Source organism: Hyperolius riggenbachi, chromosome 3, assembly GCF_040937935.1.
Source record: "Hyperolius riggenbachi isolate aHypRig1 chromosome 3, aHypRig1.pri, whole genome shotgun sequence".
In the NCBI taxonomy this organism is placed as follows: domain Eukaryota; kingdom Metazoa; phylum Chordata; class Amphibia; order Anura; family Hyperoliidae; genus Hyperolius; species Hyperolius riggenbachi.
Genome location: NC_090648.1, coordinates 12118365 through 12146096, shown reverse-complemented (window position 1 = coordinate 12146096; position 27732 = coordinate 12118365). Strand labels below are relative to the sequence as shown.

Here is a 27732-nt window from a genome sequence, read left to right as displayed (position 1 = left end):
TTCTAGAGAGCACTAAGCAGATAAATGTCCAGATAATTCAAACAATCTATTAAACAGGAGCACAGAGAAGCAGGAAGTGGCGGCAAAGACACAAGCAGTTGGGAATGTTTTGCAGGAGGGGAGGAGGAAGTGGCTGGAAAAGATGTATGAAGACGGAGAGTAGAAGGAAGTGGTTGAGAGGACATATGAAGGTGGAGTTGCAGTGTTTAGCGGGAGAAGGGTGGAGTGGGGAACTTGCAGTAGTAGAGCAGAAATTAGCTGGGAAGGAGGAGTTGGAGAGTTTTGACAATTTGGCAAGAGTGGAGCTAGGAAGCAGAGAGTGGCTGGGACGACTTATGGAGGTGGGAGTTGGAGGGCTTAGCAGGAGTGGAGCAGGGATGCCGATCTGGAAGACATATAAAGGTGGAGTGGAGCAGGAAAGTAGTAGCAGAGTAGGAAGTGGCTGAGAAGACATACAAAGGTAGATTATGAGTGCTTAGCAAGAGCAGGGAAGCAGATTGCGAAGACTTATGAAGGTGGAGTTTGAGGGGTTAGTTGAAGCAGAGCAGAAAGTGGCTGGTAAGACAAACAAATGTGGAGTTGGAGTGTTTAGCAGAGCAGGAAGTGGTTTGGAAGTCATATGAAGGTGGAGTTGAAAGGTTGAGCAGAGCAGGAAGTGGCTGGGGAGACAGATGAAGGTGGAGTTGGAGTGTTAGCAGGAACAGAGTGGAGCAGGGAAGCAGTAGCAGAGCAGGAAGCTGCTGGGGAGACATATGAAGGTGGAGTTGGAGCGTTAGCAGGCGCAGAGTGGAGCAGGGACGCAGCAGCAAAGCAGGGAATGGCTGGGGAGACACGGAGTGTATAGCTGGAGCAGGAAGCTGGTTGTGACTGTTGTGCAGAGTTTGGGATTCGGAGGAGCTCCCTACATATAAACAATAGAATACGGCCTATGCAGCCACAGAAGCAAAATCAATGATGCAATGCAATGGGACTGAGGAGGAGTTAATTTTTAATATATTGCTATGATTTGGCCTAGGCTACGCTCAGCCACTCATCATGCAATCTGACACCTTGTCTCTTCTGCAGTGCGAGTTGGCTTTGAGGAAGCTACTGCAGCACGGAAGGAGTTTGCCCGGTCAGACAGTGACAACTGGCGCACGTTGCGCGAGGGGCAGGAGGAAGACGAGGATGGCAATTGGAGGCTGTCTACCTCTCGGAGAGATGAGCGCTGGAGATCTACCAGCCCTGGAGGAAGTGTAACAGGTCTGCCGCGCACTTCCTGTCCTCTGTGTTATGTACCCCTGTTTATATTTCCCATGGTGACCATTGCCTGTGTCTTTCCTGCACAGAGGGACCCCGCTCCGCTGGATGGAGAGAACATGGAGATCGGCGCAGGAAGTTTGACTTTGAGATGGTGCGAGAGGAGGGCGGCTCGTCACAGCGCAGCGCCCGCGGGTCAGACGGCGCGCAGGACGATGAGAGAGATGGCCTGCCTGAATGGTGCATGGAGGACGAGGATGACGAAATGGGAACCTTTGATTCCTCAGGAGCCTTTTTCTCTTTCAAGGTATGGGAGGCATCAAAGCATCCCTGAGATGTGACATAATAGCAAAGTGTATTGTGGACAAGCAAGAAAAACGCTAAATACCCTCGGGGGGGGGGGTTGAAGGGGAGCTGCTCAAAAGCAATGCGACACACATCACAGCGGTACTTATTTCTTGTACCTACGCTAATATTTGTATGTGTCTGGGGGGCACATTGTGTGAACAGTAACAAATGGTGGTGTTGTGGGCATTTTGAGTATATTCCACATGGCCTTTCCTGTCTCTGTTGCTGTCCATTTATAATGTGCATATAGTGTTTTTATTGCTTGTCCTTGAATATATTTACAAAGAACTACTTTATAACCATTTAGCGTTGTGTAAATGTTGTTTTCTTTTTTTTTCCTGTGGTTGCTGGAGTTCACTATTCCATTATTACATGCTGTGATCACTAGGTGGTGCTCTTTCTTTGCAATGCTAGGTACATGCGATGAGATTTACTGTCAGATCGATTATTTTCTACATGTCCGATCTGATTTCCAATAGAAGTGAATGGAAAAACAGTCATAAATCGATCGGAAAATGATTGAAAATCAGATCGGACATGTTGGAAATAACCGATCTGACAGTAAATCTGCCAGAAAATCTCAGTGTACACCTAGCATAATGCGTAGTACGTATGATGAGATTTTCTTTCAGATTTCCTGCCAGATTTCCACCATGTCCGATTTGATTTCCGATCGATTTTCCATAGAAATGAACGGAAAACTGATTGGAAATCATATTGGACAAGTTGGAAATAATCGATCTGGCAGAAAATCTCATTGTGTGTACTAGACCTATAAGTGCGTACACACCCAATTTAGCTCACATAATGTTGTCACTTCCATGTAGTATAATGCTGGATACACACAATGCAATTGTTAAACTTCTCAGTTGTGGATTACCCAGCAAGCTCATGGTGAACCAGAGCTCCCAGGAGTGTGTAAGGGGCTAACAGGACCAAACAAGCCCTCTTACTAAAAGGCTATGCCAAACAAGTTTGCCGCCTTAAAGAGACACTGTAACAGTAAAAACTTTCCCTGGGGGTACTCACCTCGGGAGGGGGAAGCCTCCGGATCCTAATGAGGCTTCCCCCGTCCTTCTCTGTCCCACGGGGGTTTCGCTGCAGCCCTCCGAACAGCTGCCCGATAGACCCGACACCCTGTTCAATATTTGCCTTTCCAGGCTCCAGCGGGGGCACTGTTGCGGCTCTTCTGACGGAGATAGGCGAAAATAGCCGATCTCCGTCGGGTCCGCTCTACTGTGCAGGATACTTGCATCTGTGCAGTAGAGCGGCCCGACAGTGATCGGCTATTTCCGCCTATATCCGTGGGAAGGAGCCGCAACAGCGCCCCCGCTGGAGCCTGGAAAGGTAAATATTTACATCGCCGCTCTGGGAGGATTTTTGCCGCCGCCATGAGACCGAGGAGGACGGGGGAAGCCTCAATAGGATCCGGAGGCTTACCCCACCCGAGGCGAGTACCCCCTAGGGGAGTTTTTTTCGTTGCAGATTTTCTTTAGAGCAGAAGGTATTTGCGATTATTCATGGAGTGAGCATATAATGTCTCCCACAATGCATCACTGCTGAGTATGCAAATCATCCCTTGTTGTCCCTGTAAGCTAACCACACCCCCAGAACCGCTGGAATGCAATGATGTGTCAGCTTGTTAATATTACAGAGCCATAATAATCCAACCTGCATACAGACTGTTTTGGATTGGTTGATCCTCATCAGTGCATGGCATGGATTCATGTGGCTCTATGGGGTAGGACCAGGCTTGCTCTCACGAGTAATGATTACTTGTGATTCAAGTGAGGCTTAATTGGCGCAGATGTGCGGCGGGGATACAAGGGGTTATTTACCCATAATTCCGCCGTCCGCCCTGCGTTCCAAACAGCTTGCACACGTCCTATTTGTCGCGTTGCAAGCCTCACACCGGCGCACTTCCTCCTTCCGGCTTGAAAGAAGGAAGTTGCGCCGTGGTGAGGCTTGCAACACGACCAAAATAACGCGTGCAAGCTGTTTGGAACGCAGGGCGGAGAGCGGAATTATGGGTAAATAACCCCTTGTACCCCTGCCGCACACCTGCGCCAATTAAGCCTCATTTGAATCACAGGTAATCACTTGTCATTACTCGTGAGAACAAGCCTGGGTAGGACTTGAAACACACTGAGTTAAAGACTACCCAGCAGGCCCCTGGTGAACCAGAACTCCCAGGAGTGTGTAAGGCCTCTGTACAACTAGCCAACTTTTGTGCTTTGTCTTGTGTTGCAGAAAAGTCCCAAGGAACCCATTGTGGAGGAGCACGAGCTGGAGTTCCAAGGGGTGGAGGAGGAAGAGGAGGAGGAGAACTTCACAGAGTGCGCCTCGGACAAGCCTGCTAGTGAGTCGCCAGAAACCGTCTACAATATAGCTATGGCCGCAATTCACTAAGCAGTTTAGACTAGTCTACTGATGGTTTTTAGTCTACTGATGGTTTTTAGTCTACTGATGGTTTTTAGTCTACTGATGGTTTTTAGTCTACTGATGGTTTTTAGTCTACTGATGGTTTTTAGTCTACTGATGGTTTTTAGTCTACTGATGGTTTTTAGTCTACTGATGGTTTGGTCAGTTACATCAAAGGGGAATTCACTATTACCAAATGTTTTAGACCTGGTCTAAACCATTTGGTAATTAGGCTGGTAAAGCAGGGAAATGATCAAAAGATGCAATTCACAAACTGGTATCTATGACTGACATCCTTCTCCTCTGATGAGCTCTTCTGCATGCAACTAAACTCCTGTATAATTAATTCAAAAGGTTCCATCCTCACATCTAAAATACCTCACAGAATTACTTTACCTACAGAAATCAGCTGGTCTAATCTCTGTCAGAGAAAGTGGGCGTGGTTACTCTTTGTTTGCCTTTGTGAATTGTGTAATTACTGAATGTTAGACCAGGTCTAAAAACAGGTCTAAAACATGACACCAAACCATCAGTAGACTAAAAAACCATCTGTAGACTAGTCTAAACTGCTTAGTGAATTGAGGCCATTGTTTCTCAAACTTGTCCTCGTGACTCCCCAACGGTGCATGTTTTGCAGGCAACCTCCCCTATGCACAGGTGGGGTAATTAGTGTCTCCGCTAGGTGGATTCCATATAGCTGAGACACTAATTACCCAACCTGTGCATAGCTGAGGTTGCCTGCAAAACATGCACCATTGGGGAGTCACGAGGACAGGTTTGAGAAACACTGCAACATAGGAAAACTAACTTATTATGGGAGCTTAAAGGGGCGCTACATCGAAAAACTGAAAATTTTAAAATATGTGCAAACATATACAAATAAGAAGTACGTTTTTTAAAAGTAAAATGAGCCATAAATTACTTTTACCTTATGTTGCTGTCACTTATAGTAGGTTGAGAAATCTGACAGGTTTTGGACTAGTCCATCTCTTCATAGGGTATTCTCAGCAAGGCTTTTATTCTTTATAAAGATATTCCCTGAAAAGGATTTAAACAATGATGCTGGCCAGCTTCCCTGCTCCCTACACAGTTTTTTGGCAGTTGAACAGAGCAACTGCCATTCACTAAGTGCTTTTGAAAATAAATATATCCCTGAGAATCCCCTATAAAGAGATGGACTAGTCCAAAACCTGACACTTTTTTGTCAGATTTCTACTGCCTATTGTGCTGTGTGACAGCAACATAGGAGAAAGGTAATTTATGGCTCATTTTACTCTGGAAAAAATGTACTTCTTAGTTGTGTATGTTTGCACATATTTTAAATTTTACAGTTTTTCACTGTAGTGCCCCTTTAACTCAGTAAAGAGTTACCCCTTATTGAAATAATTAGAACACTTAAAGAGACTCTGAAGCGAAAATAAATCTCGCTTCAGAGCTCATAGTTAGCAGGGGCACGTACAAATAATGTAAATTGTACAGTATTTCAACAATATTATTATAACCTCTTGAAAAAAGAAAAATCATAAGGCAAAAAAATGCTGTATTTTTGACAGCCAATCTGCTGCAAATGACGGTTTGGCTAGAGTTTTTACCTCCAGGCATCCTTCAAGCCCACCCAAGGTGGGGATTAAGACTTAAAAAATTCTACCTGATCCAGAGGGCTGGCCGGATCAGGCAGCTGCAATCCCCGCTGCTCTCCACCACTACTGTGTACAGCAATGGCGTGGTTCCTTTGCTGCTGAAACCCTCCCCCACACCCCCGTGTTGTAGGTCATCTTGCTGTTTTGCCACAATCCGATTTTCTGTCGGGTGTACATCGCATTTGCTGTGCTTTTGCTATTTCTGACCTGAGGGAAAAAAGCTTGAGTTTGAGTTGCTGTATCATGGCGCAGCAGGCTGGCAATTTGGAAGAAGAAAGTAATCTCTGTAGTGGAGCACCACAATTAACTTGTTTATCGCGGCGCTGTTGCAATCCGCAAAAAGTGAGTGATCCGATTTTTCAGATCGAAATACAGCAAGTGGAAAAGGGCCCGAACTGCAATTGCCACTCTCTTCTCCTCTCACTGGATTCCGGTTTTATTTTATTTATTTTTTATTGAACTGATCGTTTCCAACAGGAAATAGGCTACTGTTCAGCTCAGGGGGGAGAAACCTTGTAAGGCCTCTTACACATGCGATTCCGATTTGCGATTTTTACATGCGATTCCAATTTGTGATTTTTAATCGGTACTGCATGCTGCGTTTTTTCTGCGTTTTTAGTTTTGAGAGCAGCCAGGGAAAATTGGAATCACAAATTGCATTTGCAGTGTGCAGGGGGCCTCAGAATGTATAGCTGTGCTGGGTCACGCAGTCAGTAAGCACTGAGGGGTTGTTTCTAATATTATTATTATTTATTGGATTTATATAGCGCCAACATATTACGCAGCAATGTACAATAAATAGGATTACAGAAAACAGGGGTGGCGTCAGCATTTCTGCCTCTAATCCTTTCTATAGGTGATGTTCCACCAGCCCCCTCTGAAGACATTTCCCAGGAGCTGCCCTCTTCCTCCCCTGACCCGATCGGTTCAGCATGGGCATCTGTTGTGTATGGAGAGGTGGAGGTGGAACGGTGTCCCGAGATCACCAGCCCTTCAGAAGGAGAAGATGCCATGCCTGGAGAGCAGACTCCACTCTCGGTTGATGAAGGTGAGGACCTGGAGTGATCACCGCTGAGGTGGAGGAAAGACGTTGGGAGTCTGCCCGATAAGCATTGTAATTGTTGGACTTTTTGTGTATTTTAGCTGGAGAACCTGGAGCCTTTGTTCCCTCCTCCCTCTCCCCTTTGTCCCCTCTGCCGCCTCCTTCCTCTACTCCCCCCATTGCTGCTACTGAATTCACCGTGGGGGATCCAGAGGAAGACGAAGGCATGAAGCATCTCCAGCAGGTAAGAGGTTTCATCCTTATAACGGACTCTCTTATTTACACTTCTGCCTATCCTTGTCCCACCTGATTCCATCTTCCTGCCGCCTTACTCTGCCCTCCTCTTATATCTACCTGGTCTTGTTCTACTACTTGTTTCCCCCTTCTCTGCCTACTCCCTGACTCTCTCACCTTACTCTGCCCTCCTCTCATTTCTGCCTCTTTAATTCTGACTGTCTGCGCTCTACCACTTATTTCCACGCTCTCTGCCTAACCCCCGATTCCATCTCTCTAGTTATGCCTGTCCTTGTTCTGCCATCTCACTCCACCCTCTGCACGCCTCCCTAACTTACCCTTTCTAGTTATGCCTGTCATTGTTCTGCCATCTGACTCCACCCTCTGCACACCTCCCTAACTCACCCTTTCTAATTATGCCTGTCCTTGTTCTGCCATCTGATTCCGCCCTCTGCACGCCTCCCTAACTTACCCTTTCTAGTTATGCCTGTCCTTGTTCTGCCATCTGATTCCGCCCTCTGCACACCTCCCTAACTCACTCTTTCTAATTATGCCTGTCCTTGGTCTGCCATCTGACTCCATATTTTCTGCCTCTCTGATTCTTAATATTTGTCTACCGCTGGATTCCACCCTCTGCCATCCTCCTCTGGCTGCAACCTCTTTGATTCTGTCTATATGTGTTCCTACTGCCTAACTCCTCACTCAAAAAAACAGTTTTTCTCACCTGGGGCTTCTACCAGCCCCCTGAAGCTGTCCGGTGCCCTCGCAGTCACGAGCTACTTTCACTTTTACCACCAGCTACTTTCACTTTCCCAACAGGCCTTCTCCGCGTTCCTGTCCACAATAGCTTCCTGCGCTTCCAGGGCGCTATTGTGGACAGGAACGCGAAGGAGACGCGTGGCCAGGCCTGCGCAGGCGCAGTAAGCCTGATTGGGAAATAAATGTAGCTGGCGGGTGACTGGAGGATCCAATCGTGACAGCTGTAAGGGGCTGGTAGAAGTCCCAGGTAAGTAAAGCTGATTTTATTTTGTAGGCTTAAGGATCCCTTTATCTTCCTTGCCGGTTATCCCGAGCTCAGCTCCTGGTAACCTGCGCAGGAGGATTTCTCAGGCCCTGCTGGGCCGATTTTCACAATTTTTTTTTTATTGCACGCAGCTAGCTCTTCGCTAGCTGCGTACATATCTCGATCGCCGCCGATTCGCTTCTATGGGGGGGAGCGGTAGGCATCGGCGCAGGTGACATTATCTGCCTGTTTTCCTAGGATTTTCGCTTCTGGTATCCTTTGAGATGGATTCAAAGGAGGTTGGTGGAATTACTGAAGCTATTTTTATTGTTCCTCCTTACTGCCTACCGCCCCTGAATCCACCTCTCAAATTCGCTATTCTTGGTCTAGAACTTTATTCCTCCCTCAGTGCCCCTACACTACTTAATTGCATTGCATCAACCTCTTTGCTCAACTCCAGCCTCAAATACAAACACACCCAACTGAGCTGTCTTCTCAAAAAGATCCATAAAAATACCGATTAGTGACCACTCAGTGGCTTTACAGCAATTGACGACGGCTTCTGCACAGTTGAGATCTGCTGCATGCTGTTTCACACGTGGTTGACTTTTGCCGCTCTCCTCTGATGTGAGTGGTGCTGTTCAGGCTGCATACCCACCGTCGCCTTCTGCTGACCGGAACACCCTGCATACGGCCACTGGGCAATGCTTGACCGGTCAGCTGTTTATCTGGATCTATCCAAACTTCACCGCCTATTGAATCAGCAGAAAGCCTCTGTGCCTCCTGTTTCCACAATTATCCCCCAGCATCTCAGGCCGTGCCCATCCTTGTGAAACATGACTAGGCTAGATCTTCAGTAACTCATTTTAGCCGCATAATCTCTGTAGTACGGATCTGAAGTTTGGTAAGCGATCTTAAGCCCCCAAAGTTCTGAAAGCTGTAAAAAAAAGTGCCCACTGAAAAAAATGCACTGAAGAGAGCTTTCAGTGATGTGAAGACTTTGTTGGGCATAGAGGGGTTGATGCCGATGTCTGAGTATATCCTCGCTGTGGTTCCTGCTTTGTCTGTGTTTCGCTGTCATTATTTGCCTCGCGCTGGACTTTTCAGTAGACTCTTCTAACGCCACCTCCTGGTCTTACAGGAAGCAGAGAAATTGGTGGCCTCTCTGCAAGATTCTTCCCTGGAGGAAGATGGATTCCCTTCCACCCGCTCTCACAGTGCTGCTGCTCTACCCCTTAGCCACGAGGCTGCCATGAAATGGTTTTACAAAGATCCTCAGGGGGAGATCCAAGGTAAGTGTCATATCTCTGTGTTCAGCTGCTAATGTATAGGCACAGGGAACCAATAATCTCTCTTATGTGTGAGCGCGGGGCCTCTGCTCTGCTGCATGTGTGAGCGCGGGGCCTCTGCTCTGCTGCATGTGTGAGCGCGGGGCCTCTGCTCTGCTGCATGTGTGAGCGCGGGGCCTCTGCTCTGCTGCGTGTGTGAGCGCGGGGCCTCTGCTCTGCTGCGTGTGTGAGCGCGGGGCCTCTGCTCTGCTGCGTGTGTGAGCGCGGGGCCTCTGCTCTGCGGCATGTGTGAGCGCGGGGCCTCTGCTCTGCTGCATGTGTGAGCGCGGGGCCTCTGCTCTGCTGCATGTGTGAGCGCGGGGCCTCTGCTCTGCGGCATGTGTGAGCGTGGGGCCTCTGCTCTGCTGCATGTGTGAGCGCGGGGCCTCTGCTCTGCGGCATGTGTGAGCGCGGGGCCTCTGCTCTGCGGCATGTGTGAGCGCGGGGCCTCTGCTCTGCGGCATGTGTGAGCGCGGGGCCTCTGCTCTGCTGCATGTGTGAGCGCCGGGCCTCTGCTCTGCGGCATGTGTGAGCGCGGGGCCTCTGCTCTGCTGCATGTGTGAGCGCGGGGCCTCTGCTCTGCGGCATGTGTGAGCGCGGGGCCTCTGCCCTGCGGCATGTGTGAGCGCGGGGCCTCTGCTCTGCTGCATGTGTGAGCGCCGGGCCTCTGCTGCGTGTGTGAGCGCGGGGCCTCTGCTCTGCTGCGTGTGTGAGCGCGGGGCCTCTGCTCTGCTGCGTGTGTGAGCGCGGGGCCTCTGCTCTGCTGCGTGTGTGAGCGCGGGGCCTCTGCTCTGCTGCATGTGTGAGCGCGGGGCCTCTGCTCTGCTGCATGTGTGAGCCCGGGGCCTCTGCTCTGCTGCATGTGTGAGCGCGGGGCCCCTGCTCTGCAGTATGTGTGAGCGCGGGGCCTCTGCTCTCCAGCATGTGTGTGCGGAGGGTTGTGCTCCCCTACTTATGCAATTATGCTAGGTTCTTGCTCTTTGTGTATGTGTTTATCCTCTCTTCTCATAGGTGGCAATGTGTAGTTTGTGCTTGATTTATATAGCAGAGCTGGGGCATGTGCTGTAGCCCATCTCCCATAATGCACCATTCTCTCTTCCTCGCAGGTCCATTCAATACGCAGGAGATGGCCGAGTGGTGCCAGGCTGGGTACTTTACCATGTCACTGTTAGTGAAGCGAGGATGTGATGAGGGCTTCCAGCCCTTGGGCGAGGTCATCAAAATGTGGGGACGGGTCCCCTTTGCTCCCGGACCATCCCCGCCACCCTTGCTGGTAAGTTGCGATCCAGAGGTGAGAGCACTGGGCTATTTAAATTTCTGTTGGGGAGAAAGCGGGCGGGGGGAGCGCACAGGGCAATCGTTAGTGCACAGGGGTTTGTAGCAGGTATACCTCTGTGCTTAGCTTAAATAATCCAAAGGCAGGTCAGGTATCCTTTAAGAGGATGTGGTAACTGGGAGTATCTTAGTTTGAACTGCCCAGGCTAGTGAAATAGAAATGATGGCAAGCTAGCTTAACATTTGAGTATTAACCTGTCACATGCAGGCTTTCCCTCTGTCTGGAGCGGTGCTGCAAAGCTTAGCATCACACGTCATGTATTGTAGATTTGGAAAGGGGGAGAGCTGCACCCTGTCTGGCCACGTGTGGGAGTTGTCATTTTGGAGGGTGACTTTAAAGTGTTACCTGATGGGACATAAGATAGACGTGTATATACAGTGCCTAGCATGCAAATAACTAGACTGGTTTCCTTTTCTTCTTCTGCCTAAAAGGTTTTAACCTTCAGCTATGCAAGTGACAGTTTCTGTCCGGTTGGGATGTAGTCGGATTATAGCGTAACTCTCACTGATAAGGAATTACAGTTCAAACAGATTACTGCGCCAGTTCATTTATCAATAACCGCTCTCACTCATTAGTCAGGATCACTGCAGCAAGATTCCAGACTGATTCACATACAATACTCAGCTCAACAGAGCTTGTTGCTGCGCGCTCCTCCTCAATCACTAGTACCTGTATACAAATCACATAGTGTGATACTGTCTCGATTCACTCAATCACAGTCAGCAATAAGAACAGTCCTCCCAGGTGTTAGTTGAACACTCCATGCAGTGAATAGGTGACCACTCCGTGCACTTAGCTTCCCAACACACTGAGTACTTCTAGCAGCTCACCAGATGTAGCCCACCGTTACTAGTCACTGGTGGCATTCACACTTTACCAACAGAATGGCTCAGCAGCCTCACTTCCAAAAACCCATCAGTTTAATATTCACAACATAAAAGATAAAACACAGAACATCATAGCGTATTAGGTCATAACAATTCAGCCAAAGCCTGCTGCCAATTACACTTAGACTCCTGCGCTTGTATCCTGCGTATCTCAATATCTTTATTGATGTCCACCCCCCATAGGGTGGAGCAAGCAGTCTAACGTATGACCTCATCGCGCCACAGAGCCGGTCCGGCATAGCGCGCAGGAATCCAGAAGCCCTAGCCGAAAGACGAGCGGAGAGCGGGACGCCGCATGGTACTCGCCGGAGGGGGGCGGACATCAATAAAGATATTGAGATACGCAGGATACAAGCGCAGGAGTCTGTAAGTGTAATTGGCAGCAGGCTTTGCTGATGTGTTTTATCTTTTATTTTTTGAATATTGAACTGATGGGTTTTTGGAAGTGAGGCTGCTGAGCCATTCTGTTGGTAAAGTGTGAGTACTACCAGTGACTAGTAACGGTGGGCTACATCTGGTGAGCTGCTAGAAGTACTCAGTGTGTTGGGAAGCTAAGTGCACAGAGTGGTCACCTATTCACTGCATTCACTGGAGTGTTCAACTAACACCTGGGAGGAATGTTCTTATTGCTGACTGTGACTGACCGAATCGAGACAATATCACACTATGGGCCTGATTCACAAAGCGGCGCAAAGTGTTTGCACGCGAGTGAAAAGCCCTTTATCACGCCTAAACTCAGTTTAGGCATGATAAGAAGAAACTTGCGAGAATTTTCCACGCACAAAGTTTTGCGCGCGCGCAGCACCCCCGCTTCGCGCACAGCGTCCATTAAGCCCTATGGGACGATGCGCGTGCGAGAGCTTCGCGCGAAGAGCAGCACAAATCTGTGATAACTAGGTGGTGCAAAGGTTATCACGCCTAAAGTCTTAGGCGTGATAACTGAGTTATCACCGCTTTGTGAATCAGGCCCCATGTGATATATGTTTACAGGTACTACTGATTGATGAGGAATTACAGCCATAAACTCTTTCCTAGAAGAGAACAGCTTCTGAGTGCAAGGGATAAATAAACTAAAAAAAAGTCAATTAGTTCATATATTTTAGCTCTGAGACTGTATCATTCATATAAGGCACTGAACCTACCTTTTTTTAGTTTTTTTGTTTGTTTTTCTAAATCATTTTCAGGCATAGGAGAATAGATACATTTGTTTCTCATCAGTGTATTTTCACCTCAGGTTTTCTTTCAACAGATGTCACTCAGTAAAATTGCCAGAAACACAAGTTTGCGTATCACATGACTCTGTAAGTTAAGACACCTGAAGTGAGAAGGATATGGAGGCTGCCATATTTATTCCCTTTGCTGCAGTAGTGTCTGAATCAGACCAGAAACAAGCATGTGGCTAATCCCGTCACACTTTAGTGAGAGCACCTGATCTGCTGCATGCTTGTTCAGGGGCTGTGGCTAAATATATTAGAGGCAGAGAATCAGCAGGACAGTCAGGCAATCTGCATTGTGTAAAAGGAAATACATATGTCAGCCTCCATGTCCCTCTCACTTCAGGTGTCCTTTAATATTTTTGTCTTTGCAGTTCATTTTTGAACCAGCAACGAATTGCTAAAACTTAATATTGAATTGTAACTGCACCATTTTCCATCCATGGCAGATAAACGCTCTGAGGACAGACTGCCCATTCACCCTTTAGCAGCCAGTTTATTTAGAGGCTTGCAGGTGCTTCAGGCCTATTTACTTTACCACATCTTTTTATTTGAAACCTTTGCTTTTAATTAGTGATGTTCATGTCTAGGAGAACTTGTGGAGAAGCATGTGATCTGTTTGATGAGCTGATAGATTTGCAAAGCTCTGATTTGCTGTGATCCTATCCTGATTTAGCCCATTATCATGACTAGCAAATCAGAGACATGCATATCTGTCACTCCTAGACATGACCATCACTACTTCTAATTAGTACTGTGGTAATGGGTATTTCTGGCCACTTGTCACTAGGGGGAAGTGTGAGACAATAACAGGACTTCTGCTTTCAGTTTCTATATTTTCTGCTGGCAGAGAGAGATCAAAGAATTTACAGCACAAGTGCACTTATCTCAAAGGAGATAACTAATTAAGGCTGCTAATGGGTTAATGTGTCCCTTTCTGCATAGAGCAGGCGCTGTTTGTTCTGTGCACTATGAAATGGTTCCTGGTACTGTACCTTGCACTGTATAGAACTGTAATGAATGGTTGTTATTTTTTGTTTTGTTATATTCCTTGTGACGTTGCAGAGTGAGACAGTGTATGCATGATGTGTGTGCCTTTGTTGCAGGGTAATATTGATCAGCAGTGCCTGAAGAAACAGCAGGAGCTCGCGCTGTACCAACAGCTCCAACATCAGTATCTGCTGCAGCTCTTCGGAAGGTGAGTGTGCTGACGGCAGTTCACTAACTGACAGCTGTCGCTCCTGTGGATCGTATTCCCCCAGCAGTCAGGAATGATGGAACTGTACAATTAATACATTTATCAACAAGTGGGGAAAATCTCCCTTTGTCTGCTTTTAAAAAGTGTCTCCCTACTCCTTTTAACTTATATAGTTATATTCTCTTTGTTTAACCCCCGTGTAATGTCATCTGTGTAAAAACTCACAATCCCCTCTCCAGTTGCAGTACTGGAAGCAGCCACCGCATGTCTAGGCATGCCGAAAGCAGTCTGCTGCGGTGAATCAGTGCAGCTGTCCCATCGGTCACTTTGATAAGATCCCTTGTTTGGTTAGCTGTCCATCTTATTTTCTGGAGACGAATCTTCTGGCAGTGGGGAGAGCTTAGTGTGACAAAATCGCGTGAAGAGGCTCCAGGGGGACACTGAAAATCTGTTTAGGTTAATAATTTCAGTCACTTCTATATTTCACTACCGGTACTTGTGATTAGAATTGTGCCACATATCTGTTAGAGCATGACCTTTGCTGGTGATCTGCGTTTAGAAGCAGAGAACTGCCACACTTGTATATTTCCTAAACTGGCAGGAAAAGCCCCACTCATTTGCATTAGAAACCGTTGTCATGCCGCTAGTTCTGCCCTTGCGACTGTTTGAAAACCTAACCAAGACTGTTTGACAATTGTTAAGCAGTGGCCACATGGAATTTCAGTGCCACTGTGAGCTACTGCACAGGTAAGTGATGAACTGGGCGTGAGTAACAAATGCCACTGCTTTCCAGTATAAAATATTCATTTCCTGCAACCTCTATAATGTATCGGTCAGGTCTGGGTACATTATGAGTTCTATTTATGTGCCACGAATGTGCTGGTAAATAATGGTCATTTTAAAAGTGGCCGTCCTGCTGTATAGGTACAATCTCTTCAGCTGATTGCAGCTTTCATGAATTTATCAATTGGAAAAAATACCTCTGTCAGAAGACGTATCCCTATGTGCATGCACTTGCGTAGTACATCAGACAGCACCCATCTCGTAGGCTGAACTCCTCTCAGTATCTTGCAGGCTTTAGACTGTTGTCCATCTGACAAAATGATCTTTGTTTCTCCTCTGATTGGAAGTCTTCCTTCCTGTTCTCTTTAGAAAAAAAAAACACCCTCTTTGTGTTTCTCAACATCTTGTCTTTTTTTGGTATCACACGTACTGTAGACCAACAGCTATCTTGTATACCTTAGTACCACCTACTGTAGACCACCTTCCATCCCATCTTCTGGCATCACTCCTGCTGTACACCACCTTCCCTCCCATCTTCTGGCATCACTCCTGCTGTGGACCACCCTCCATCCCATCTTCTGGCATCACTCCTGCTTTGAACCCCCCTCCATCCCATCCTCCTGGCATCACTTTTGCTGTAGACCACCCTCCATCCCATTTTCCAGCATCACACCTGCTGTAGACCAACTTCCATCCCGTCTTCATGGGCATCACACCTGCTGTAGAGTAGATCATCCTCTATCTTGTCTTCATGGGCATCACACCTGATGCAGGCTACCCTCCTTGTCTTCCCAGGTGTGAACCTGCTGTAGACCCCGGGCCGGTGCTGCCATTGAGGCAAAGGAGGAAATTGCCCATGGGCTTCAACCACTCCAGGGGCCTCCACACCATAAGGCCTTCCAGGTGTCCTCCGTATGTTTCGTAGCTAAGCTGCCTTGTAGTAACTTCCCTATCCCGGCGGCTGCCCCTTTCCGATCTCTGTCTTCAGCCACGCTGCCAGCATCCTCTGTATGCCTATGTTATTTACACATAACATGCGCCGGATGAAGAAGACGCAGGCTGTGTGGCTGAAGATGGAAATCGAAAAGGAGACGCCGTCGGGATAGGCGATTTACTACAAGGCAGCTCAGCTACGGGACCTGCAGGGTCCATGGCGAGCAGTCAGCGGAAGACCATCTGGGGGAGCGGGGCCCCGGGGAAAACTTTGCTGGGGGTGCAGGGGCTCCCCAAATTACTTTTGCACAGTGGCTCTCGTGTGGCTTACATCGGCCCTGTGTAGGCCACCCTCCATCTTGTCTTCCTGAGCATCACACCTGCGGTAGTCCACCCTCCATCTGGTCTTCCTGGGTATCACTCCTGCTGTACACCACCCTCCATCTGGTCTTCCTGGGTATCACTCCTGTACACCACCCTCCATCTGGTCTTCCTGGGTATCACTCCTGCTGTACACCACCCTTCATCTGGTCTTCCTGGGTATCACTCCTGCTGTACACCACCCTTCATCTGGTCTTCCTGGGTATCACTCCTGCTGTACACCACCCTTCATCTGGTCTTCCTGGGTATCACTCCTGCTATAGACCACCCTCCATCTGGTCTTCCTGGGTATCACTCCTGCTGTACACCACCCTTCATCTGGTCTTCCTGGGTATCACTCCTGCTATACACCACCCTCCATCTGGTCTTCCTGGGTATCACTCCTGCTGTACACCACCCTCCATCTGGTCTTCCTGGGTATCACACCTGCGGTAGTCCACCCTCCATCTGGTCTTCCTGGGTATCACTCCTGCTGTACACCACCCTCCATCTGGTCTTCCTGGGTATCACTCCTGCTATAGACCACCCTCCATCTTGTCTCTTAGAAATGCTCTTTAAAGCCACCTTTGCTGTCCAATCACAATCCTTTGTCTCTGGCTCTCACAGACAGCAGTACCCCCAGCAGAAAACTGGAGATCTGACTCCTCAGCAGCAACAGCAATTGACACTGTTCCTCCAGCAACTGAACCCTTCAAAGTCCAGGTACCCAAATCTGCTGTTGTGGGCACTGCAGGGATATTTGCACAGTGGTGTCTTGCGTTTGCTATCACTCTGGTTTTATTTCTTTCCTTTCCAAAGTCATGAAGAAAGCTGCAGGACAAATCAGATTTCACCTAGATACAAGCTCTCCCTCCACCAAACCACGTAGATTTAGTTCACCTGATGACAATCCCAGCCTTTTTGAAGGATTTGCAGCCTGTTTGATGGAAGAGGCAGGCGTATCTAAAGGTGGCCACTAGTGTTCCAGTCTTTTTCATCCAATTTTACTAAATGTAGTATGGGGTAAAATGAATGAATATCTTGAATAGAATATTTAGGCAGTCCTTTATATTACATAGTAATGGTAAGATTGGATGAAACACATTGGATCATTAGTGGCCACCTTTAGATGTCCGTCCGCCAACGCACTAGCTCTGTGATTTGGGGAGTGTATTTAGGTAGCGGGTCTTAAGATCGCTCCTGACACTTTGAACCTTTCCTTCCTGGTAAAGCAGCTCACAGAAATCTGGAGGTAGAGCAAGCGAGGTATGGTGTAAAGGGGGCATACACTGATAGGTGGCTGCCAGATCCACCATCAGATAGATCCCTCTTCGATCAAATCCAATCAGAGAGGGATCTATTGGATGCCCTCAAACTACTCACAGATTTTGGATCGATTTCAGCATGAAATCAATTCAAAATGTGTGGAGCCACGGCTGCCAGCCTCTCTAAGCCCCCCTCCCCCACCTGTCCGACTGGCGCATGTCCTCCTGGGTGCGGTGCTTTATGCAGCGCGTCTCCTCCTTCCTGTGCCCCTCTTCTTTTCCTGGTCATGTGACTTTAAGTTAACATGAACCCGAGATCAGCTGTTTAGGCATATTTATACTTATCTCGGGCTTCCTCCAGCCCCATGAGATGCAATCGCTACCTCCCTGTCCTCGCCAGCTTCTCGGATGTCCTGTAATCGGCCTGGTCGCGCTCTTCTTCGCATGCCCGCTTACGTCCTAGGGGGGTATTCTGTGCCTGTGCTCCTACCCAGGGGAACAAAAGCCCACGCCTGGCCAGATTACCAAGGCTGATTCCAGGACAAGCGCACAGCCAGCGAGAACTTTGAAGGAGCAATCACACCTCATGAGGCTGGAGGAAGCCCCAGGTAAGTATAAATATGCCTGAGATCAGGTACACTTTAATTATAATAATCCGAAGATTTTGTATAGCGCTTTTCTCTTGTCGGACTCAAAGCACTCAAGAGCTGACGCCACAAGGATGCGTTCAGGAGGCCACCCTGCAGTGTTAGGGAGTCTTGCCTTGAACTCCTTACTGAATAGGCACTGACCATAGCCAGGATTTAAGCCCTGGTCTCCCATGTCAAAGGCAGAACCCTTAACCCGCACACTATCCAGCCACACACTTTAAAGTTCAAACAATTCATTATATCATAAGTTTATGATCATTGAGCTGAGACTGGGCTCTCTTCCTCAGATGTAGGTTTGTGTGTTCCAGGCAGCTGAGATTGCAGATACCCGCACTACTGCAACAGATTTGATTAGAATCAGCCAATCCCATCTTACATATACAGTAATGGTATTTGATGTGATGCGGAGGAGGTTTAGTTCTCTTATTGGATGAGCTGGAGGAGGTTTTTGTCATGTCACAAGCAGCATGTTTTCTAGCAGCTGCTGGTCATTCATGTTTTTCTCTTTCCTCTGCAGAAGTTCTGATGCTCCCCTCCTCCCCTCAGTGAACAGATCTCTCTCTGTGCCAGACAATGGATCCATGTGGGATCTAAATACCTCAAACACACAGACTGCAGGTAAGTCCCAGCATTGAGCCTCTCTCTGGTCTATTATCGGCTGGGGCTGATCTGCAGGGAAGGGTGGTGGATTATGCGTGCTTGGTCTTTGCATAGCCATAAGTGGTATAACTTCTACTTCCCATCAGATCTACTTCCCATCAGTTCTTGATGTAATTGAAGGGGGGGGGGGGGGGGTTGCACCATGCAGTTATAATATTAAAAGCGTAGAGTGGTTTCCCAGCAATACATGAAGCATACATTACACTTCATGAATTATTTCGGAGGATTATAAACACTTAGCTCTTGCTGTATGTGCAGCATGGTGCTCCCTGTCATGTCACACATGGATGATGTCATCTGGATGACGATCTTATACCAACATGCAAATATTTCAATCACAGCACCCTCTACTGCACAAATAAAAAGTTGTGATTGGCTGCACAGCCTGGGCGTAGTTTACTACAACCCATCTGAAATCTAAAAGTCCAAGATTTTGACGCCAACATACCCACGTTGGTGGAATTTCCCTATGAGGCTTCCTGCTGGGTCCCCTAAAGTAGATGGACGCCAACGTGAAAGACAAATTGCTTGCAGAGTGGAACTTCCTATACGTTTTATTCACTCCCAGAGGGACATCCTCCAGTTAGCACTCAAGCTGTGTATACTCGCTAGACAACGCTCAGCCAAGGCATCTGCCCAGTAGAATGTAGTGTGTGTACACGGTCTCCCAAAGTCGCATACAAATTCTTTAGTAACCGTAGAAATCTATCACCCTCCTTTACCCCGGCACATTTTCCAGCCACCCTATCTGCCGGGAGGTCACTCCATTGTGCTCAACTCTGTCCTGTCCTCTCCATACCAATAGATGCATCTCTAGCCTATAGGCTAGCTATGAGTTTGTACAGCACTCATCCTGAGCTGTTGCCCTACAATAAGTGTGTGTGTGTGTGTGTGTGTGTGTGTGTGTGTGTGTGTGTGTGTGTGTGTGTGTGTGTGTGTGTGTGTGTGTGTGTGTGTGCGTGCGTGCGTGCGTGCGTGCGTGCGTGCGTGCGCGCGCGCGTACACACACACCTTTACAGGCCAGTACCATCCTCATGATCCTGGGCTCAATGTTCTGACGTTGCTTATCACGTCTGCATAATGTTTGTAATGTGCGAATAACTTCAGTCCTAGCATCTGATCTGCTGTGTCCCTCACTGATGCTGCTATGAATCCCTAACTCTGCTCTCTTGTCTAAGGTGCGGACACCAATCTGTGGGACCTGCCAGTCACAGCTGTATCTCAGGGGCCAATATTGGAGCAGCTGCAACTGCAACAGAAGGTCAGTGAGTGGGTGTGCTGTGTGCAGATATATGGGATATTGTCGTGTAGCATGCAGGTATAAAATATTCCACAAGAGGGCGTGTCTCGTTATCCCGTATTTAGTAATCCAGCATATAGAGCAGCCTTTCTCAACCTTTTTACCCTGGATGAACCCTGCAAATAATTGTTGGATCTCAAAGAAACCACTGCAAATATTTTTTGCACCTGGAGGAACCCCTGCAGAGTCCTCCAGGAACCCTGGTTAAGAAAGCCTGATATAGATTGTGAGCTTCATACATTACGATGTCAGTCGGTAGCAGATAGTGTTGGTGCATTCGGCATATTTGAATTCGGAACCTTTTTCCAAACTCACTCTTAGCGCTTCCCTCCATGTCGCATTCCATCTCTCCGATACTTCCTTCTGTGGGAGGAAGTATGTGAGAACTGGAACGTGACGTCAAGGGCAGCACACAGTCATTCAGAAGGGTGAGTTACACTCCCTGCTGCGGTGCACATGCATGAGGAGTCAGGCTCACAGAATGCACCAACACTAGTGGCCAATGTTACCTTGTAGGGAAAAGTGGGGCAGATTATTCTACCCGCAGGTTTATGACTGCCAGAAAGGGATGGACCAGCTCCTATTGCTTTTCCTGGGAAGTTAAACCATGCCCTGCCAGTCGATCATCCTTATGGAACTAATTGGGGCTGTGGTGCCCCTTCTAGAGGGTACTAATTAGTGGCCTGAAGCTGAACCATACACCATACAATCTTGTTTGCACAATCTTTTCCAATTTTACCACTTCCATGCGATAGAGGATCATACTAAATCCTTCAGAGTATTCCCAGTCACTTGTCATTATTGTCTTTTATACCAGATAGCTGTGTGTATGATTGCACAGTCAGGATTGTATGGTGTATGGCCAGCGTAAGATCTCTGCACCTGGAGATACGAAACTCTATCTCTAGAACTTAGTAAGGAAAGGAAGTTTCTTTCCTCCAGGAAAGGGCTGCACTAGTGGACAGCAATCAGACTTTGCCTGTGTAACGTCGTTTCGTGGGCTGCACCTGCTTCATCAAGTTCAGTATGCCTAAAATATACGTTCAGGTGGACACAAAATGCTCAGAATTAAACATTTTGTTTGTTATGCTAGATTCACAAGTTTGCTTTAAACTTTTCTGAGTGGCTTAAAGCACACCTAAACCGGAAAAAAAGGGGTATTTCTACTTACCTGGGGCTCTTTCCAGCCCTCATAGTGTGCCAGGTTCCTCCACATCCTCTCGGGCCCCTCCGTTGCCCCAGTGCCTACTCTGAAATATCTACGACTGCAACCCCAGTGGCACTGACTGAGCATGTGCGGTCTATAATCGGGCCACTACAATCTCACTCTTGTCACTGGGAGCGTTCTGCACATGCATGGTTTATTCTTTTGAGAAGCGCGCATGTGCAGAGCGCTCCTGACGGGAGCAAATCATGGAGGCATGCACAGTCAGTGCGACTAGAATTCCAGTCGCAGATATTTCTGAGTTGGCAGTGGGGCAACGGAGGGGACCAAGAGGACACTGATGGACCTGACACACTAGGGAAGAAGCCCAAGATAAGTAATAATCATCCCCACCCCGTCCTACTTTTGTTTTTTTACTAGATGAGGTGTGCTTTATCTCTGCTTATTCTACTTGCCCATAGAGCGCCCCCCCCCCCTTCCCCTCAGGAGGAGCACTGCTGTAATTTATGCCTTGTCCTCTAGTTGCAGGAGCGAAGAGAGGCAGAACTCAGGGCTAAGCGCGAGGAGGAGGAGAGGAAGCGGAGGGAAGAGAAGAGGAGACAGGAGGAGCAGAAGAGGAGAGACCAGGAAGAGGAGATGTATCGGAGGAAGCAGGTGACTTCTCAGCTTTCAGCTACTGCATCTTCTCCCCACACTCAGTCCTGTCGTGTGCTCATCTTCTTATTCTTTCCCAGTCCCGCCAACATCAGGAATTGATTCTGAAACTCATCCAGCAAAGCGGGCAGTCAGCGCCATCCCCTCAGATGTGGGCTGCTCACAACAAGGTGTCTCTGAAGGCCATGCTGGAAATGCAAGAGAGAGAGGGGCAGCTTCTGAAGCAGAGAGGGCAGCCGGCCCGCAGCGTGGTAAGCAATGAGCAGGTGGCCCGCAGCGTAGTTAGCAATGGGCTGCCGACACGCAGCGTGGTAAACAATGGGCAGCCCTGCAGTCTGGCAGCGTGGTAAGAATGGGCAGTCTGACAGCGTGGTAAGCAATGGGCAGCTGGCACGCAGCGTTGTAAGCAGTGGGCAGCCGTGCAGCGTGGAAAGAATGGGCAGCCCTGCAGTCTGGCAGCGTGGAGCAATGGGGATTCAGGAATTCATAGGGTCTGTAGCTCTGTGCAGAAACCTGATATTCTGTGCTGCTTTTCAGCACAAAATGTAGGTGTCGGTATTTTACTTGTTTATGGACTCTTCAGATGATTTCTAGAGAGCGGAGACAGCAATGTTAGAGTACTGTGAGAATCATAGGGTTCTGTGTTCAGCTGTTCTGTTGTAGTTTGAAAACTAAGAGAATATTCCCTTAAAGGAATGATCAGGCAAAGTTTTTTTTAATAGCAAATCTGATTTACTGACCTGGGGCTTCCTCCAGCCCCTTGCAGCTGTCTGTCCCACGCTAACTGCTCCGCTCAGTCGCCGTCCCAGTGCCGGGGGGGGGGGGGGGGGGGCTGTGGGAAAATGGGGGGTGCAGTTGGGGAGCACTGAGGAATGGGAAGTGCGGGTGGGTAGCATGGTTGGGGAATGGGAAGTGTGGCCTAACACCACCAGGGGAGCACTAAGTAAAGAGTGCAGCTGGTGAATGCGGAAGCGGAGTTGGGGGGGGGGGGGGTGCTGCCAGGGAGCTCTGAGGAATGGGAAATGAGGCTGGGGAGGTTTAACTGTGGAAGTGGGCTTGTCAGTAATCGTGCAGAGCTTTACAAGTGAGCAGAAGAGCGGTGGTCGCAGTTGTGTCATCTCCTTGCTTACTTGTGACTCTCTTTCAGCATGGCGGTCTGGGAATGTCTGGTAACCCCATCTCTTCCTCCCAGTGGGGGTCTGACTCTGGCTCTCTGTGGGGAGGGCTAGAGAAGAGCCCTTGGGAGGAAAGCATGAAGAGTGGAGCGAGTTCCCGAGGTCTGAGGAACAGCCGTAGCAGCCCATCGCTGACGTGAGTCTACCCTGCTTCCTGTCTCGTTACTTCCTCTTTACTGTCGTCCGCTACTCACTCCCTCTATGGTTGTCTTGCGTATTTCAGAGATACGTATGGCGTCAGTGCTCGGCGCAAGAAGACGGACGAAGAAGAAAAGCTCTTGAAACTCCTTCAGGGAATCAAACCGTCGGATGGATTCACTCAGTGGTGTGAACAGATGTTACACATGATCAATACGTCCAACAACCTGGACGGTGAGACTCGTCTTAACTACCGACCACGTGTATGTTTCTGTGTGTCCTCTTAACCGTATGTGACCTCCGCATGTATCTCCCCCGCAGTCCCCACGCTGGTGGCCTTTCTGAAGGAGCTGGAGTCTCCGTATGACGTTCACGATTTTATCCGCTCCTGTCTTGGGGAAACGCTTGAAGCCAAAGAATTTGCTAAGCAGTTTTTAGAACGGAGAGCAAAGTACAAAGCCAGCCAGCGGCAGCAGGTAAGCTGTTCTTGCTGAAGAATTAATACACACAGCATTCCCTTCTTGTCATCTGAACGTTCCCTGTTGGGGAGCAGCAGGGAACGCAGCAGACCTCGCCCACATTTTAATGATCCCTCTACTTTTGGCCCCACCCACACTTTACATCCTTTTACTTTCAGCCCCGCCCACACTTTACATCCTTTTACTTTCAGCCCCGCCCACACTTGCATTACTTTTACTCTTTGCCTTGCCCACACTTTTGCAACGCTTTGCCCTCTCTTCCTTAACCCCACCCACATTTTTACATCTTAGTCCTACCAACACATGTCTGTACTCTTGCTTCCAGACCCTTCCCACTCTTTTTTTTACGTCCCTCTGCTCTCCCACACTATTCTCACAACAGTGATAATATCTGAAAAATGAGTGAGTTTTTAGTTTGCCATTCACCGCATTGAGCATAGCAGTACCATTGTACCGGAACACCCATAAAGCACGGTCATGTGTTGTTTGAAATGACAATTGTGATTGGCTCAGTTTCTTCCTTCTTCGTTTCAGCAGGAAGCTGCCTGGATGGCTCCCTCCATGTTTCCAGCATCCCAGAATTCCAAGCCAGGCAGCGGATACGATGTACAGAGTAACAAGATGAAGAGACGGATACAGATGTTACACTCGGACCCCAGCATCCTAGGTGGGTAACCAGAAATATGGAACCTCTCGTGTTAAATGTTTGTCTTAAAAAGTAAAAAAGAGTTGGCATTACGGTGTTCGAATCCGGGTTTCTTTGTTCGGAAACCCAGGTTATGCCATACACCATAGAACCCCCAAAAGTGGAGAGGGTTTCGGTCCACGTTGTGCTTTTCTTGACTCTAATGCATTCTCCTTCTGACTTGGACTGAAGCACCACTAGCTTGTGTGCGGAGGTGGGGTTGTACAACAAAATCCCGGTTTCCCAATAAACAAACCCGGTTTTGAACATCAACACTAGTTGGCATCCCATTGGAGTGAAAACAGCGCAGTGCCTGCTCTCCTTGTGAGTCCGTGAGTTTCTAACACTGCATGTGATCAGTTGTGCATAAAAAATGTTCACACCCTGGCAGAATTTGAAATGTCTGGCTTTCTTTCATAGAAAATATGAATAGCCATGCCCCAAAAAAATTTATTCATAGTGGTTGTGACAAAGCCATTTCTTATCACACAGTTCTGTCTTTGTTTTGTTTTTTGTAACACTCAATTTTGATGGCATTATCAAAGGACGTAGACAACAATGAAAAGGGATATCTGACAAAAACTTGCAATGTATGCAACAAAATTGAGAAATACAGCAATATCCCCAGTATAGAGTACAGGCAGATATTGCCTGAGGCCAGATACCTGTGCTTGCCCATTGCTTGAGCAACTGGCCAAAATTAACACTAACCACCCCCCTCCCTGTGCAGCAGAAGCAGCTTACCTGGCCTCCGGCGCCCACAGGATGGGTAAGTTGCTTCTGCTGTGGAAAATTCTGCAAATTAGAAAAGTTCTACCCGTTACCCCCTCTCAGGCTGCTGGTTATCTGAGACTTCTGGATTCCTCTGTTCCGGATAACGGGGACTGTGCTGTATAACCATAACACAGTCCAAGGTATGGAGGACATAATGACCTACATCAGTGATGCTTTACGGCTAACACTATATTTAGACATTTAAATTGACATCCTGGGGCCTTGTCATATCTGTATGAAATCCATGTGGCTTATCCTTGATATTTCAATGGTTAAGCAAGTTTGTGGAGGAGAGAAAAGGTTCAAAATAGGCCTCTGTGGGCATTCGAATAGAGATAAAACAAACATCTGTGTTGACCACGCCTGGGTCCAAAAATGGAACCAGAAAGAGAAAACCCAGCAATAGCTGGAAGCCGAATTATTTCATTCCCCACTATCCATGACTGCCTGGAGGGGGAATAGTATTTTTAATACGGCCGGGACTTTTGCGGCAGCAGTTTCAGCCATATACCGGCTGAATCCTGCGCCCAAGTCTCCAGCGCCGATACCTCTCGTACGCCCTGGAGTGGCTGTCACAGGCTGCTATATCTGCTCATATCCAGCACAGGCCCATATGCAATTCACTTTTTCTTGTGAGTTTTTTTTTGGGCCAACTGTTATTTTGAGATGTCTTATAGTGTAATTTGAATCCCATTAACCCCCTGAGCATTACGCCATCAGGAGGTTTTGCTAACCTGAGTCCCCCAGTGTACATCTAATAGGTTTAGTGGCCTTATTACAAGTTAGCTAGCTCTAGGCTAGCTTGTTTAGGTCGCCGGCACCCCCCCGATCACCCCCTGATCCCTTTCGATAGAGCCACTATATACATTACCTGGCCTCTATCCAGTGATCGCACAGCCTCCCCGCACATCTCTGTTCTTTATGGGGAGGATCGTACATGACGTCATGCGCAGTCCCGATCCTCCCCATACAGAAGACCGGAGTTGTATGGGGAGGCTGCGCCGATCACTGGAACCAGGCTGGGTAATGTGTAAGTGGCTGGATTGGGGGATCGGGGGGTGCCAGCCACCTAAACAAGCTAGCCTAGTACTAGCTAACTTGTAATAAAGCCACTAAAGCTATTAGAATTTACACTGGGGGGCACCTGAGGCCAGCAAAACATCAGAAGCGGCATTCCCAACACAGTGTCAGGCATACTGCTCAGGAGGTTAGAGAGGGAGATATTTTGCCTGATTACTCATGTTTTCCTTGATGAATGGTGTACATTCCATACGATCCAAAGGTATGTAAACTTATGAGCACAGCTGTGTGATGTTTTTAGACTATCACAGGGGACTGTAGATTTGTTCTTAACTTAATTTGTATGCAAGTCAGAACACTGTGCCTCCAGTGTCCCCCTCCGTCTCAAAGTGCTTCCACCAAATGCCAGGCCAATAAGCTGGAGGAGTTGTAAATATCACATCCTTATTTGTGCTGTTTAAGGATAAAATGACTGTTTTGGTTTTTTGAAGCATGAGCTAATTACTACTTGTTACAGTTTACCAAAATGCAGTACAGAACCATGTTTTCCACTTGTTTTGTTTCATCTGCAGGTTACTCTCTTCATGGCTCCCCGAACGAGATGGAGGCTATAGATGACTACTGAGGCGCGTCTCTTCCCTCTGACGCCATCTTTTTCTTCACCCGCCGCATTTTATTGCGGTTTTACTGCACTGCAAACTTTATGCCTCCCCTTTTTTGTAAGGGGAGGCCAGAGACTGGGAGAGGAGGAAGGGGGTGGGGTTTACCCCAGCCCAGAGCCAGGGAGATTGGGGGGAGCAACACCCTGTTCCCTCCCCCCACTCCCCTTAAACATAATGCACTCATTTTAAAGCACCTTATACAATGCACTTTACAGGAACTGATCAAAAAAAAAAAATCTGAATTCCTTGTTTTCTTCATTCAGTTTTTTTTTTCTTTTTTGTTTTTGTTTTTTAATCTAAGAAAAATGTAAGAAAAAAAAACCCCAAAAGGAGGGGGAAAAACTGGATTTATCGACTTTGACTGTTTGCTACTAGTATAACATCGTGTTTTGGCATTTTTGTTTTTCTTTCAGCATTTTTTTTTAACTTGACAGTTTCTGAACATTTTTTTTTCCTTTTGTTTTTGTATCAAAAAGTTAAGTATTCCGACAGCGGATCTCTTAAGAAAAAAAATATTTTGGAAAAAATACAGCCAAAAAAAAAACACTTTTTTCTTCAAATATTTTTTTCCAAAATCTATTTTGTTTAGAAAAAAAATAAAATATAAAAAACAAAAAAAAATTCTACAAAAGTTAAAAAAAAAAAAAAAAAAGTTTTCAGCGCTTTTGCAAAGTTTAAGAAGCTCAGCTTTGAGTTCCCTGTTGTGTTGGGGAGGGTTGAGGAGATGATCCACCAAAACTTGAAGAATGCACTTAGCAATTTGGGGAGGGGGGGAAATCTGCATTTTTTTAAATGGTTATTTTTTTGCACACTTGTAAAACCTTGCATTTTGTTTTTGTTACTAAAAATTGCAGAAAAATAAAACTTTCCCCTTTTGAACTCATACTTTTTTTGTTTCAGCCCCCTCTCCATTACAAAAAGGATGCACTTGCTTCTTTGAACATAAGCCGCCTTAGGCCCAAAAATAACTGAATCCCATGAAGGATCTGTTCTGGAGCAGAATACCTACTCTGGCGTTTCAGGACTTCAGGCGCCTAGTTATCCAACATCATTGGGTTTCTACATAGTTTAGTTTTGGGCCTTTTCTGTCAGTGTTTGTTTTTTCTTTTTTTATGGAGGTTCGCACCCTGCCTTCATTT

The 27732-nt window shown here is 47.5% G+C and overlaps 1 protein-coding gene across 1 annotated transcript in view; it reads left to right on the top strand.

Moving 5' to 3' along the window:
* GIGYF1 (GRB10 interacting GYF protein 1) overlaps positions 1–27472 on the top strand; it is a 100328-nt gene extending 72856 nt beyond the window's left edge. Inside the window, exons 9-26 of the mRNA XM_068273856.1 lie at positions 1066–1242; positions 1329–1546; positions 3838–3946; positions 6505–6696; positions 6792–6934; positions 9069–9219; positions 10362–10528; positions 13799–13890; positions 16594–16689; positions 18399–18499; positions 19720–19802; positions 21529–21660; positions 21741–21911; positions 22808–22971; positions 23059–23207; positions 23295–23449; positions 23987–24119; positions 26504–27472. Of these exons, the coding sequence (XP_068129957.1) occupies positions 1066–1242; positions 1329–1546; positions 3838–3946; positions 6505–6696; positions 6792–6934; positions 9069–9219; positions 10362–10528; positions 13799–13890; positions 16594–16689; positions 18399–18499; positions 19720–19802; positions 21529–21660; positions 21741–21911; positions 22808–22971; positions 23059–23207; positions 23295–23449; positions 23987–24119; positions 26504–26556 (2486 nt within the window). The 3' untranslated portion in view covers positions 26557–27472. The remainder of the gene's footprint in view (positions 1–1065; positions 1243–1328; positions 1547–3837; positions 3947–6504; positions 6697–6791; positions 6935–9068; positions 9220–10361; positions 10529–13798; positions 13891–16593; positions 16690–18398; positions 18500–19719; positions 19803–21528; positions 21661–21740; positions 21912–22807; positions 22972–23058; positions 23208–23294; positions 23450–23986; positions 24120–26503) is intronic.
* The last annotated feature ends 260 nt before the right edge of the window (positions 27473–27732 follow it).